At 44.3% G+C, this 15,733-nt stretch overlaps 1 protein-coding gene and 1 non-coding gene across 3 annotated transcripts in view; both read right to left on the reverse strand.

The window, feature by feature from the left end:
• Window positions 1–222: 222 nt before the first annotated feature.
• LOC122232047 lies at window positions 223–326 on the reverse strand. The gene has a single exon (XR_006209375.1). It is a non-coding gene; the product is annotated as a U6 spliceosomal RNA (small nuclear RNA).
• Window positions 327–9,417: 9,091 nt separating this feature from the next.
• Window positions 9,418–15,733, reverse strand: part of OTULINL (OTU deubiquitinase with linear linkage specificity like) — a 29,657-nt gene continuing 23,341 nt past the window's right edge. Inside the window, exons 6-8 of one of the 2 annotated variants that reach the window (XM_042997448.1) lie at window positions 12,639–12,767; window positions 11,264–11,533; window positions 9,418–10,339 (exon numbers count right to left, since the gene is read on the reverse strand). In XM_042997448.1, the coding sequence (XP_042853382.1) occupies window positions 10,166–10,339; window positions 11,264–11,533; window positions 12,639–12,767 (573 nt within the window). In that variant the 3' untranslated portion in view covers window positions 9,418–10,165. The remainder of the gene's footprint in view (window positions 10,340–11,263; window positions 11,534–12,638; window positions 12,768–15,733) is intronic. The other variant, XM_042997453.1, reaches the window with a different exon arrangement.

Consider the following 15,733-nt stretch of genomic DNA (forward strand, 5'->3'; position numbering starts at 1 on the left):
TACATTCCATTAGGTCTCGATGATCATTAACTTGTAAGAAATATTTCCTCTTCCCTGTATTTATTTTCATTTTTTTAATTGAAGTATAGTTGACATACAGTGTTATATTAGTTACAAGTGTAGACCATAGTGATTTCACAATTCTGCACATCGCCCAGTGTTCACTGTGATACGTGCAGTTATCGTCAGTCACCATACGTCAGTACAGTATTATTGGCTATAGAAAAATATGGACACTTCATGAATTTGCACATCATCCTCATGCAGGGGCCACACTAATCTTCTCTGTATCGTTCCAGTTTTCGTACATGTGCTTGCTGAAGCACATGCTTTCTTGCTTTCTTTCTTTTTTTTTTTTTAAGCCAAACATCCCTTGGCTTAGTTTAGCAGTATTGTTAACCTCTGAAATGTAGCTAAGCTTACTGTCCAACACAGATGGGTCCAGAAATAGATTTCGTGGGTTATCCATTTACAATACCAAACTATCCTTTCTGATATCCACTATGAGGTTCTCCAAAGAGTTCCCCTTATTCTTAATGTCTAGAAAACCACAAATACAATCTCATTAATGAGAACCACCACCAGGTTTAAGCCTCTCAGGGCCTGGGTACTCTGTTTCCTAGCCCCAGACTGTGTCTTAACATACAGAATATCCTGTAGAAGTCATAATAGGAATAGGGAAAACGATATCTCATTACAGTAAACATAAAACTAACTTTTGATAGAGCTGTTAGGAATTCTGTGCATGAGGTCCCAGATAATCAGATTTGACCTTCATGTTTCTGTGTAAGAGCGGGGGAGCCAATTTCCACCGCCGTGGAAATTTACTACCCGTGGCACAAAGAGAACAACAAATTAAGGAAGTTGTCATGCAACCTGGAGGAAGTAGACAATGCCAAATCCAACCTTTGCAACATGAAGTTTGAGTACTGCAGCCAGAATGCATCACAGACCTAACCCACTGCAGACTAAAAGGTTTGCTGCAAATGCACCTACGTGAGGTTCAGAGGACCTGGGACCTGGAATCCACTTGACATCAAAACACTGCAGGAAAGCTCCCAGGACTTTGGTCTGCATTTTTTGTTAACGGGAATAACACTCACTCCTGGGGTTCTTTGGTTTTTGTTAAGTTTATTTATTTTGCAAGAGAGAGAGAGAGAGAGAGACAGCGAGCTCGTAAGTGGGGAAGGGGCAGAGAGAGAGAGAGAATCCCAAGCAGGCTCTGCACCATCAGCTCTGGGCGGGCGCTCAACCTCACAAACCATGCGATCATGACCTGAACCAAATTTCATGAGGGTCGCTTAACCGACGGAGCCACCCAAGGGCCCTTGGTCTGCATTTTTAAAACACCACACGTGTAGCTGCTCAGCTAACTAAACAGATCAATAGAAACAAACCTTTGCAGGAGGGGGATTACTCTGGGCACCTGCAACTTTTTCTTCTTTTTATCTTCACCTGACTGCTGAGAAAAGTACTTCAGGAAGGCAGCCTTGTGTGACAGTTACCCTGACACTCGGGTGCCAGCTGGCACTTGTCTCCACTCATCTTCAGTGACTTCATTAATATTTTTATCAGGAGGATGTTCACTGATAAGAGTACTAACCTTAATTATATGCTAATCTGAACTAGATTCTTCTTCTTCCATCGTTGACGGTCACCCACGTGTGCACCTGAGCTGTGAAAAGCTCCACAAACAACAGATATGGTTCAAGGCACACGGGGCTCACACCCGCTTCCCAGAAATTTTGAATCTGTGCTGCCGACACACTGGCCTCACGCCCTGGCCACAGATGATTGGATAGAGTGGGCCATGTGGTTCAAGGGCCATGGGTCGGCTGAGCCAACCAGATTCTACTTCCTGGGGATTTGAACTGGTGGACTCAGATGCAGCTTGCCTCAGTGGTGGGAGCAGCCAAATGTGCCAGGAGGACGAAGAGGGGGAGCCGGAGGTAGAGAGAGACCAAGAGCGGTACGGAGAAAGAGATCGTGAGCCACGAGGCCAGAGCTCATCTGAACCGTGAGACCCACAGCCGGAAACCTTAATTCTTGGCTCTCCTGGGCCCAGGCAACTGCCAAGGGAACTGGTTGTATTTCCTGCCCTGTTGCTCTGTGGGATTCTCGCTCTCAGACTCACTTAAGTGCTTTTCTGTCATCACAACCCAAACTGCTTGGACAGAACCCAAAGCAGGTTAGGAACCTCCTATTTCTTGCATTCCCGACCAGGCTGACTTAGGCTCAGGCGATATCTCCTACTAATCGTAAAACAGCCACTTAAGCCGCTAACCATTTCTCATTCGCAATAAAACCCACAGAGAACTGGAATTCATGGATTTTCCAAACTCTTCCTTAGTGCAGCAGTTTAGCTCAGGGCCTCTCTTTGGCCCACCACATAGGAATCCTGCAAATGCTAAGCAGAGCGGTGGTCGTGTGCAGCTCTGAAGACCGTCAGGAGCCAAGGGGAGATGAGTACCTGGGTCTTACAGCCTGGTGGAAAACCTGTTATTTAAGTACGCCCTCCTACCTCACTTGCCACCGGGAGGTATTTTCCTCTGTGCTGGTGATAAGCCTCTAGGCCTTCACTTTTCCTGATTTCAGCTGCGCACGGTGGGTGAGTCCTGCTTCTGACTTTGACAAATATCTGAGATGCACTCAAGTGTTCCTGCCATGGGTGTGCAGGTGCGGGCCGCCCGAGCCCTTGCTTTCTTTTAGCCACACCGCCCTGACCCTACATCGCTGTCTCCACCCTGGGGCCTCCAAGGAGGCTCTCAGAGCCCAGGCTGAGGTCAGGCCTCTTTCACAGGCATGGAACCAGGCACATGTGCTCCCCTGACATCTCAAGGTTCGGTTCATTCTTAGAAGTCCGTGACCCCACTTCATAACGTCCTTCCACGAGCCATATTTACTTAAGAACCTGTTTCTGGGTGAGGCCGCTGTCCTTGGTTAATTTTAACCTCACTAGAGAGAGAATGTTAGCAAGACTTGGTTTGACCTCTCATGTCTACTGTGGCCGTTCCATAGGTCACTGTGACTTGGTGGCTACGTCAGGGTGTCATTGACTTCAGGAAGCTTCCCTCCCCAGGACATCTGAAAACGTGCTCTCTGTAAGTTCCCGATCAATAAAAAGAAACCGCAGGGGGAAATAATCCCACTTTGCTTCTTAGCTGTACTTGGCTCTCATTATCAACTTGCAACTTGGAATTTACTTGATATCTGTATGAGCTCTGTTCCACTCACAATGATACGAGACCCATATCCTTCCCCACCGGAGCTTGAAATCCAGTAAAGAAATAAAGTGTCGTGATAAAGATGAACCAGTAACAGCAAAAACCCCACAAAACAACAACAACAACAAAACGCACCGCTCTAGGCAAAATCCCAAGCCCCTGCATAAATAGCGTCAGAATCTATTCATTCTTTCTTGCAATCCCTGTTTCCGTGCTACTGGGTGTGCTCTATAGGCCCGTGTCACATTGTGAACCCTTTGTTGTCCGTCTGTCTGCGGTAACACGTACAGAAAGGGAGAGGAAGCGTTTGGAAACTTTTACAGCAACTAGATCTCAAGGTAACATTTTTACTGTGCTTTACAGAGATGCCACGTTGCAAAGGATTGGAAACTTTAAGAAGCTGTGCCTCTCTGTGAATCGTTTTACAAGCACCGTTCTGCCACGGTTTTCAAAGGGAAAAGGCCACGTTCCTTCCTGCTCTAAAAAGAAAGCCCGTGCGGTGTTTCCTTTTCTTGTACAGCGCAAGATGTATTTTCATAGCTGTTTGCTCTTGTAAAGACATACAGGAGGGACAGCCGAAAATGCAACTACTAAATATCACGGGTCCCACGAGCAGATTCAAGTGTTCCGTTATTACCTTGTGAAATATAAACCAGGTGGAAACATTAATTTCTCATGTACCTACCACTGACTAATGCATTAAACATAGATCACACACTCACCAGTGCTGAGTTTTTCTTTTCATCTCTCCAGCATGTTGAATTATAGCTAAAGTGGGGGGAGGGAGGGCGCCTGGGTGGCCCAGTTGGTGAAGCATCCTACTGAGGCTCAGTTCGTGATCTCACGGTTTGTGAGTTTGAGCCCTGCATTGGGCTCTCTGCTGTCGCACAGAGCCTGCTTCGGATCCTCTGTCCCCTCTCTGTCTGCCCCTCCGCTGCTCTCTCTCCCTTGAACATAAATATTAAAAAATAAAATAAAATAAACTATAGCTAAAGGCCACTTCTGCTAAGAAAGATGTATTTATCTTTCCTATTTAACTACAATAATATGAATATTTTATAAAAAACGCCATTTTCACCATCAGCGCATCTTTGCTCCTTTTTTTATGTACAGGAGTCTGAAAGTTCCAGAACACTGAAGCAACTTTCCGGGTCTTTGTTCCCGCTGTTGATCATTTTGCACCAGCTGCTTCTCTTTCCCTGGCCCCAGGGGCCTTTCCATGAAGCTCAGTTCAGCAGAGAAGCCAGCACCCAAAGGAAATTCACACACACGCTGACAGGTACTTGAAGCGCTTCCCAAGCCGTTTCCCGGATTTTGGCCTTGGGGATGGCAGTGATAACAAGAATTGGGGCCAGGAAAGTCTCAGGCTTTTGCGTCTGTCCTGATAAATGTGTTGATCGATGGTAAGGTGCAATGGAGTAAAGCTATACAGTGTCCATGAAGCATCTTAGCATTATTGACCTCGTTCTGTCTTTTCAGACTTGAGGGTGAAGAGAATAAAACTGTAAAATGCTGTGCTTATACCTGGTTTTAACACCCAACCTCTATTTGGTTCCAACCGCTATTTGGTTCCATCCATGTAAGGCTTTATAAATTAGGAACAAAAAAAAAATTCTTTGCTTACAAATAAGCTATTTAAGTGGGGAAAAAAAAAAAACACCCCACATTTCTGTACGTAGGAATGCTTTTTGGAACACATTGCCGGTTTAAATAAGCTACCTGTGCAGATGGGTTTTACAACCCAACCCATCTGGACTAAGCCGGAAATACTTAAAGCAAGCATTTTTTTCAGTCTACAGAAATCCTCTTGACTAAGTTTTCCAAGAATCATCACAAGGGACACTGATGGAAACAAAGAGACTTAAAGATCAGCCTAAGCCCTGATGACACTGATAATGAGGACCAATTGTTCATTATATACAGAAAGTTGGGCTTGATGTTATTTATTTATTTATTATTATTTTTTTTTAATTTTTTTTTTTAACGTTTACTTATTTTTGAGACAGAGAGAGACAGAGCATGAACGGGGGAGGGGCAGAGAGAGAGGGAGACACAGAATCGGAAACAGGCTCCAGGCTCTGAGCCATCTGCCCAGAGCCTGACGCGGGGCTCGAACTCACGGACCGCGAGATCGTGACCTGAGCCGAAGTCGGACGCTTAACCGACTAAGCCACCCAGGCGCCCCTATTTATTTATTTATTAAAAAGTAATCTTTATGCCCAACATGGGGCTTTGAACTCATGACCCCGACATCAAGGGTCACGTGCCCTATCGACTGAGCCAGCCAGGCGCCACCCAGAAAGTTGGTTTTTATTTTTTTTTTTAATTTTTTTTTTAACGTTTATTTATTTTTGAGACAGAGAGAGACAGAGCATGAACAGGGGAGGGGCAGAGTGAGAGGCAGACACAGAATCCGAAACAGGCTCCAGACTCTGAGCTGTCAGCCCAGAGCCTGACGCGGGGCTCGAACTCAGACCGCGAGATCATGACCTGAGCCGAAGTCGGCCGCCCAACCGACCAAGCCACCCAGGCGCCCCGAAAGTTGGTTTTTAAACAGAGAGTAGTCTTTTTCCAGAGACACCAGCCAGCATTAAACTTTCAATCCCATGCATGCTTCACCCACTTGGGCTGGCTTTGCCCCGCACTTGTTCCGACAGACCCCTCAACTCCTCAAACACAGTCTACGACTTTCAAGTGCAGTCACACAGCACATACCTCTGGCTGTTCTACAGAGCACTTTGGCCTAGGGGATGTTGGATACGGGAGTGAGTGGTTTTCCATTACTTACAAACCCTGTTGATATTAAACCCAAACAGAATCCAGATATGCTTTCGTTTTCTCGCCCTACAGGATAGGACGGGATTAAAACTAAAATGAATTAACAGAAGACCCAACCATTTTGAACAAGTGACATAAAAGTGATTGTACAATTTGGACCCACTTAATTTTGTGTCTGACTGTAAGACAGTCATTATGATGAAAACAGGACTTTTCTCTATAGAGAAAAGTGTACATAAATACGGTCAGTACTGAGGTAAACAATAGTCAACCTAATGACAGGTAACCCAATAGACTGTTAATGTTTTAGATCCGTAAAAATATATGTTGTTAGTTTTACATTTTACACAGTAACCAGTCTTAAGCAGTGGAAGCACATTCCTGTAAAAACAACCGTACCCCCTTAGGAACTTGCTATTTAAGTGAAAACTAACACTAATTCTGAATTAGTCATTTCTTTATTCACATTTGTATAGGTTTCCACATATGAGGTTAGCTGTCAGTCTAAAACTTTACCTTCTTTAATGTGGTACTCAGAACTTAGCATTTTTTTCCTCCACAAGATTAGCTTCGACAGAAATAAAATGGTCTTTCTTTGATCTCACTAAAATATGAGAAAATCATCTGATCTAGAATAACAATTATTTTCATGCAAAATTCATTTGAGCAGGCAAGTCCTTGGAAAATTAACATAAATGTCCCCTGATTCGGGCTCTTCTTCTCTCCTGGAGGCCAGGCAGATTCTACACTGGCTTGTCTGGGTCTCTTTTCCATACATAGAGAAGGCCCTACAGCTTCCTCCATGGATGGAAAGGACTTTGGTTCAAGACTGTGATGGCCCACGTTCAAGAAACTCAAGTCGTCACGGTGGCCTGAATTATACACAATTGATACAATTCTTTGGGGACCTTTTAAATGGTGTGTGTTCCTAGTATGAAACCAGAAGCCCCCTGTGATTATTTCTTCACTTTGGAGATGAAGTAGAACAGGATTTGCCTGATCCATTTGGTCACCCAAACCTCCCTTGCATTGGACTTCTGCATGGAAGTCTGGAGAAAATACTGAGATTAGAAGGCCATGATATAAAGAATGTGGAAAGTCAAAGAAGTCCAAGTACCAGGTGGGGGAATGAAACCTGCCCCTCTATCAGAAAGTCCATCTTGACGATAAAAAGTGTTCTGGGGACGGATGGTGGTGACGGTTGCACAACAGTGTGATGTCCTTAATGCCACTGAAGTGTACATTTGAAGGTGGTTAAGGGGCACCTGGGTGGCTCAGTTAAGCGTCTTGACTTTGGCTCAGGTCATGATCTTGGGGCTCTTGAGCTCAAGTCCCGCGTCGGGCTCTGTGCTGACAGCTCGGAGCCTGGAGCCTGCTTCGGATTCTGTGTCTCCCTCTCTCTCTGCCCGCCCCCTGCTTGCTCTCTGTCTCTTAAAAATGAATAAACGTTAAAAAAAATTTTTTTAAAGATGGTTAAAATGGTAAATTTTGCCACAGTAAGAAAGTACATCTTGCCACAATAAGAAAGTCAGTCTTGTACTACTATGCATATGACCCCTCAGTATGGACACATATGGCCAAAATTTAAGAGAAACTTATTCTTAAGTCAGAAAGGGACAAGGGCGTATGTTTGCATTTTTGCTATAATCTTATCATTAAAACATGTGAGGTTAGAAAGACATTAAATGTTGGCATCATATAGGAAATTCACCTCCAGGTTCTTGTTGGCATTTAAAAGTGGTGGTAATTTATATGCAGTTCCCTCTAATTCATGTGTTATTCATTACACAACTGAATTAAAAATAAAACAAAACTGGAAACACCCAATACCTCCTCTCAAATTCTTGACTCAGTGCCTTCTGCAAACGTGGCAACTATTTAAAGGTCTGTACTTTTTACTTTCTTTGTACTGGGATGCCCCTTTTCCACAATTTGGTCTTGCCCCATCCTGCCCTGCCCCCCAACACAAGGTTAAGGATAAACATAATTGATTAGTATGTCACAGAGCTTTGGGCTGCTAATCCCTGGGAAAAAGTTCTTCCTTTCAATCCTGGACTGGTGTGGAAATCATAACACTGAGTAAGGAGATGCCAGGTGAGTGGTAAGGTACAAACGCCGGGTAGGTGCCTGGACAGCTCAACTGGAACCAAAGTCTAGAACAGACATGCCACGAGTATCAGTCACAGTGACCTGCTACAGGCTGTCACTGTAGCTGCCTATGAACACAAAGGGTAGGGTCCATTTTCTCATGGTCACAGTAATGTGTCATGGGAAGAACTTTCAATGGGGTCAGTTAAATGACAGGAGTTATGCAAAACCATAGACACTTCCAAGCAGGAACGTGCTAGAAAGATCAATGAAGAACTCCCGTTGAAAACAAAAAGGACTCTTGTTTCGTGTGGCTATCAGGGTGACACAAAGCCCCTTGGTCTGAGCTAATTGCTTTCCAACTCTTCTACCAGGAAACTAACTGAGAGCAGGCACAGCACAGTGTGCATTAGACGTCTGGCTTGAGTAGTACACACGAGTGATTATCCCCAGGACAAAAGATCTGGATGTTGTTTTCATCTGCCACAGCAATTAATTTTATTTCTACTAGCACAGCAGTATGAACATGGGAGAAAACATTAGCATCAAAAACACTAAGTCGCTCTTAGAAAGGATTTGTAACTTTGAAGTAGCAGACCATTAGGCAAGATTTTAAAAGCTATTTTGTATTTATTGAAGTTCAAAAACAGCCTAGCAAAGTACCTTCAAAATAAAAATGACCAAAATAAACTAGAAAAGTATTTCCAAAATAAAGATGACCAAAAATTCGTTAGCTCGAGCATATTAGTTGTCAGTTGCTGCTCTAACCTAACACATTACCATAAACTTAGTGACTTAACACAAGCGTATTATCTTACAGTTCTGCAGGTTAGAGATCCGACACGGGTTCCATCCCACTGGGCTAAAATCAAGGTGTGGGCAGGGCCACGTTCGTTTCTGGGGGCCTTGGGAAGACTCTGTTCTCTTCCCTTTTCACCTTCAGAGATCATCCATATTCCATGGGTCATGGCTCCTTCCTCCATCTTCAGAGCCAGAAATAATGCATCTCTCTCTCTCTCTGTTCTGTTATTTTACATTTTCCTCTGATCCTGACCGTCTCCCAATTCCTCTCCTCCCCTCTTAAGGACCCTTGGGATTACACTGGGCCCACCTGGAGAACCCAGAACAACCTCCCAGGTCAGATTAGTACCTTCATCCCACCTGCAATCTTCTTCTTCTTTGCCATCTAACCCAACGTATTCCCAGGTCCCGGGGATTTGGACACAGGCATGGTGATCGGGGGGTGGCATTATTTTACCTACCACACGTTAAATACACAGGTAAATACACATTAGATACACCACAGTTTAGTATTTTGTAATAGTTCAATAGTTGTCATTCAGTTACCTTAATCTACAGAATTAATCTTTTTTATCATAAAACATATTCAACTGGCCAGATGCAACAGTAACAAAAAAGTGTAAAGTGATATAAAACAAATTGTACAAGATTACAAAGTAGTGATGATTTGTGTGTGTGTGTTCATATATGTATATATAAAACTATACAATGTATATACATGTGTATGCGTGTGTGTGCGTGCGTGTGTGTGTGTGTGTGTACACATACCCCATACACATAGTTTTACAGTTAATTAAGTGGTTCTAGAAAATCAATATACCATAAAGATTCCTGGGAAAGTAATGCTTATAAAATAAGGCCACGTTTATAAAGATCTCAAATCAGTCAAAGACAAGGTTCCTAATGAGAACATCCAGGTTACAGACAAATTCGTTCCTGGTTAGTCCTTTCCCCTTCTCCTCTCGCTTTTTTTCCTGTTGTACTGCCCAGATTTCCTTTCCCGGTGCCCTTAAAGGCCTGTGGCATGTGAAATGACTAGAGCCCGTGTGAACAAGGTCAAACCACCAAACACAAATAGGCCGGTTTGGAGGAAGTCACTGGAAAACAAAAGCATGCCATCCGTGCACCTCTGTGTCCAGGGCACCTGCAGCTCCGGAGAAGAAGGTCCCGCCCCTTTCAATGGTCGCAACACCAGCTTTGGTTCTCCAACTGGACTTTGCTTGAACGTGTGACCGCTGTGAACGGCGAGGGCCGGTGCCCAGCCCACGCCAGACTTAAAAGACAGGAATGTGGTAGTGGCGGTCATTCTCCGTCAGCAGGGAGATCTCGGGCCACTCCCTGAACGGCAAGTCTGGGTAGCAGACCTCAAAGTCTCTGGAGTTAAACTTGAACAGTCTGAACACTTTTATCTTTATTTCAAGGGAGTGTCCAAGAATAAACATATCGATCTGGAGAAGAGACGAGAGAGAGGTCACAAACACACATTTCCAATTTCCCGCCCCCACCAGGGGAGGGAGCGTGTTCTCCTGAAGCTTAGGAAGCAGTGCCCTTGTTTACAGACCCACACCTGAACCACCGAAAGGCCAGCGTCAGGAACAAATGCCCACGATGCGGAAGGCAGGGGACAAGCAGAGGAACATCTCTGTAGACTAGCATGAAGTTACAGGGGTAAAAAAAAAAAAACAAAAAAAAACTAATAAAAAGTAAAGGATGCTCACGGTTAATATCACACTGTTTTCCAACTAGTTTTAGATAAATTTTGGTAAGAAAATGGCAGGCAATTTTGCACACCGCCTAAGAGAGCAAAGCAAAACAAAAGAAAACCTCTTTTCTATGGGAATGAAAAAGTCTTATCTGGATTTTAAAGTTTTCAATGATTTCTTTTTTTTTAACTTAAAGTTTATGTATTAGTTTTAATCATCTCTACACCCAACATGGGACTTGAACTCACGACCCGGAGATCAAGAGTCGTATGCTCTTCCAACTGAGGCAGCCGGGCGCCCCTAGAATTTCTCAATAGTGTCTATTTATCTGCACTAAGGAACCAAATGCTTTCCCAAACATTATCTCCTTCTCCGGCTGGACTTTCTCTCGGTTAAGCTCTGCTGTGGGAGAACTGCCACCATCTGAGAAGCAGAGTGAAAGCTCAGAAGGGCCTCCAGCACCGCTCAGTGGCCACGGGGCTTGACAGACACACGGCAAACTGCACGGAGCAGTGAGGTTTTTACGCTTCTTTTCCTCCTTTCAGGGGCAACAACATCAAGCCACTACTTCGCCGCAGGTGGGTTTATCACCGCTGAAAGTAAACTCCACACACCTGTGTGTTTAGGCACTGCCATAGGGTCCTGAACACATTCTTCTGCCCCAATTACCTGCTCCAGTCCACATGTGTCGCCCACAGAATTCAGGTGGTTCATCATGAAGCTCAAAGGGTCAGAGGATGTTTCCCGGGAAAACAGGAGCCGAAAAAGACTGGGAATGACTTTCTTAGTCTTCATTTGCTCATAAACTTCAGTGACTTGATAGAGCATGATGAACTTTAAAGCTTCGTAAAGTTTATATTCCAGAATCGCATCAGAAAAGAGGATGTTGCACATACTTCCTCTCTTGTGATAATCTTTAATTCCGCTAAATTCGGTCCACTGGAAACACAGACGTGAGAGTGAGATTTACAGGGTAGGGGTGAATACCGACAGCATGGCATAGTTTTAAAGTACGTATAAAAATAAACCAAAGATTAACAGAGGGGACCTTTAACTTTTCATTTTTGACCCTGATTTTTTTTTAAAAAATTTAATGTTTATTTACTTCTGAGAGAGAGAGTGAGAGAGAGCGTGAGCGGGGGAAGGCCGGAGAGAGAGGGAGACACAGAATCCAAAGCAGGCTCCAGGCTCCGCGCTGTCGTAGGGCTCGAACTCACAAACCACGAGATCATGAGCTGAAGTCGGACGTTCAACCAACTGAGCCACCAGGCGCCCCCGACCCGGATTTTTTTAACCACAAGTATATATTACTTTTATAATAACAAACTAGCTTAAATATTTCTTTCAAAAAAGCACCACCGATTAGGTAAAAAACCAAGCAAGTCAGTTTCCTAAGACAGCTTAATACAGCTGGGTCGCACAGCAGATATTCCAGAGACGAACAGTAATAACTGGTATTCTTTCCCGCTCGCCATGTGCCAAGCACGGTTTAAAGCCACATGTATTAACTTATTCATCCTCACAATAACAGTACAAGGGACACAATATTCACATATCGGTTTTACTCATCAAAAAACCACAGCACAGAAATTTTACGGTATTTACCGGGGAGGGTTCATTTCAACAATTCCAAATCTGTGTCTATTAAAAGGCAGGAAAACTCTTAGTTCAAATGACAGCGTCTGTGGTGTCCCCAAGTTATGAATGGGGCACATTCCAGAAGTACATTTCTGAATGCCCTGTCTGGACCTTGCACCACATCTCTCTGGGGAGGACGAAGGTACGGGACTGTTAAGGTTTCCTGGCCAGCCCACAAAGGCCTCCTGAACCCATAAGGGGCCTAATTATCATGTACAACGCTGCTCTCGTTGGTTACTTGGAAGGAGAAAGAACGGGAAAGCCCATCGTCAGCTCCTAGAAGAGGCGCTCCTGCCCACAGGTCCTCCCCTCGAGGCATCGGGTGACAGGCCTGACAGAGAAGAGTCACTCACTGCACCCGGGTGTGTGCTTTCACTCCTCGTCTTTTCTTCCCCCAGACACTCACCTGCGTTTTCAATAATTCCACACATTTACGTAACTTTCCAAACACATTGGAACCTGTATACTTCTCAGGACCAAAACTGTATTGCTGGATCCAATTACAACCTTGTGAAAAGAGCAGTTTTTCAGGAAGCTTGAAAAGGAAGGAGATGCCAACTGTGATTAGTACCTCAACGTTTACGACATTACAACCTAGAATATGTCACGGCACACGATCTTATCTCACTCAGGAATCTCCATTTAAAAAGACTAAATAAAAACATAGAGTTTCTTCTTTTAGATTTGTGGATTAAGTGATTTGGATCATATTCTTTCCCCCCCCCCCCTTTTTTTTTTTTTTTGAGAGAGAGAGAGAGCACAAGCAGGAGAAAGGGGCAGAGAGGGAGAGAATCTTTTCCTTTTTTAATGTTTCCTTATTTATTTTTGAGAGAGTGAGAGGCAGAGACAGAGCATGAGTGGGGGAGGGGGCAGAGGGAGAGAAAGAGAGAATCTTAAGCAGGCTCCATGCTCAGTGTGGAGCCCGACTTGGGGCTTGATCCCACGAACCACGAGACCATGACCTGAGCCGAAACCAAGAGTTGGACACTTGACCCACTGGGCCACCCAGGCACCCCACAGAGAGAGACAGAATCTTAAGTGGGCTCCACACCTAGCATGGAGCCCGACGCAGGGCTCAAACTCACAACTGTGAGATCAGATCCCGACCTGAGCCAACATTCAAGAGTTGGATGCTTAACCGACTGAGCCGCCCAGGTGCCCCTGGATCGTATTTTTTTTTTTAATGTTTATTTTTGAGAGAGAGAGGGAGACAGAGTACAAGGAGAGGGGGAGAGAGAGACAGTGAGAGAGAGAAAGGGAGACACAGAATCCAAAGCAGGATCCAGGCTCCAAGCTGTCAGCACAGAGCCTGATGCAGGACTTGAACCCACAAACTGTGAAATCATCACCTGAGCTGAAGTCAGATGCTTAACCGACTGAGCCACCCAGGCGCCCCGTGGATCATATTCTTAATTTACAATTTCACAGCTGATGAAAACCTACATGAAGATTTTGTCTATGAAACCATCTTTCTGCATAAAACACTTCCCAAACTGCCTAGGTATATCCGTTTAGAAATTATTTTTACCCTAACAACGCTAGAATACCGTAGCATATCGCGGAGCATATGGATTGTAGAATAAGGCACTTGGGGGTCCAAACCTCACTCTGTCACTCACCAGCCAGGAGACTGCTCAACCAGTGCAGATTATTTACCCTCTGAGCCTCATCCTCTACCATAAATCAAGGACAAGATATCCATTTTACAGGACTCCGGCTGGGACTAAGTAAGACCACAGAATTTATAAGACTCTGATCCAGTGAAGGGATCTAGCCCATACCCCACCCGGCTGAGCCTGGGGAGCCCCGGGGTGTGGCCGTATTCTCTGTCCTCGGCAGCTGGCCGCGGGGCTGGCACACTGCACACACTTGACGAGCGCTTCCTAGATAAAATGAAACTAATAAAAGCAACTCTCAAGGAAGAAATGGGAAGGAAATAGACCATGTGCAGCTATATATATGCATATACTTTATATACTCCTATTTCTTTGTGCTTCTGCCCTTAAATGCACATCCTAGGTTGAACTTCCTACACTCAAAATAAAAATTCAGGTTGTTCATCAAGAATGTACTGCCTCAGGGCACCTCAGTGGCTCAGTTGGTTGAGCGTCCGACTCTCAATTTCAGTTCAGGTCACGATCCCAGGGTTGTGGGATCGAGCCCTGCAGCGGGCTCCATGCTGAGTGTAGAGCCTGCTTACGATATTCTCTTTCTCTCCCTCTCTGCCCCTCTCCCCTACTCATGCTCACTCTCTCTCTCTCCCTAAAAAGTAAAAAACAAAAAATAAAGAATAAAAATAAATAAATAAAATAAAATAAAGAATATACTGCCTTATACCATTAAAATGAAAAAAAAAAAAAACCAACAAGGCACAGACTGGGAGAAAATATTTGCAAATCACATATCTGATAAAGCACTTGTGTTCACGATATATAAAGAAATCTCAAAATCCAATCAGTAATAAAATAAAAAGGGGCAAAAGATTTGAACAGACGCTTCTCTAAAAAGATAATAATGGATGGCCAATAAGCACATGGAAAGATGTTCCTCCCTCCTGACTAGCGGAATGCCAACTAAAAGCACAGTGACACCAGCGCACATCTATCAGAATGGCTAAAAAACCCAAAAAACAAAAAACCCCAAATCTGACAATCCTGGTTAGAACTGGGAACAACTGGAACTCTTACCCACTATTGGTGGAAATGCAAACTGGCTGCACCACACGGGAGATCAGTTTGGTAGGTTCTTATGAACTCGGACCTACACCTACCACATGAGCCAACAATCTCACTCCCAGGCATTCGCCCAAAAGGAACGAAAACTTCCATCCATACAAAATCTTGTATGGGATTGTCAAAAACTAGAGATAATCCAGATGTCCTTCAACTGAAGAACGGATAAACACACTATGTCATACTTACATCAAGGAATATCACTCAACAGTAAAAAGGAATGAACTACAAATTCACAGAATGTGGATGAATTGAAATGCATTTTTTAAAAAAGTTTTTTAATGTTTTATTTTTGAGAGACAGAGAGAGAGTACGAGCAGGGGAAGGAACAGAGAGAGAGACAGACAGACAGAATCCAAAGCAGGCTCCAGGCTCAGAGCTGTTAGCACAGAGCCCAACGCGAGGCTTGAACTCGTGAACCACAAGATCATGACCTGAGCCGAAGTCGGACGCTTAACTGACTGAGCCACCCAGGCACCCCTGAATTGCAATGCATTTTGCTAAGCGAGAGAAGTCAGATGCAAAAGGCTACACACTGGATAGTTCCATTGATATGACATTCTGGAAAAGGTAAAACCATAGGGTCTTAAGACCAACCAGCGATGGCCCTGGGCTAGGGGTGAGGAAGGGCTGACTACAAAGGAACAGTGGAGAATCTCTGGAGCGCTCTATGCGTTTGTTAAACCTCAAATAACCGTAGAGTAAAAAAGTGAGTTTCAGTAGACCACCTTGCTTCTGAAGAATGGATGCCCTTCTCGAGCAAAGATGG

This window comes from Panthera tigris, chromosome A1 (assembly GCF_018350195.1).
Source record: "Panthera tigris isolate Pti1 chromosome A1, P.tigris_Pti1_mat1.1, whole genome shotgun sequence".
Classification (NCBI taxonomy): Eukaryota; Metazoa; Chordata; class Mammalia; order Carnivora; family Felidae; genus Panthera; species Panthera tigris.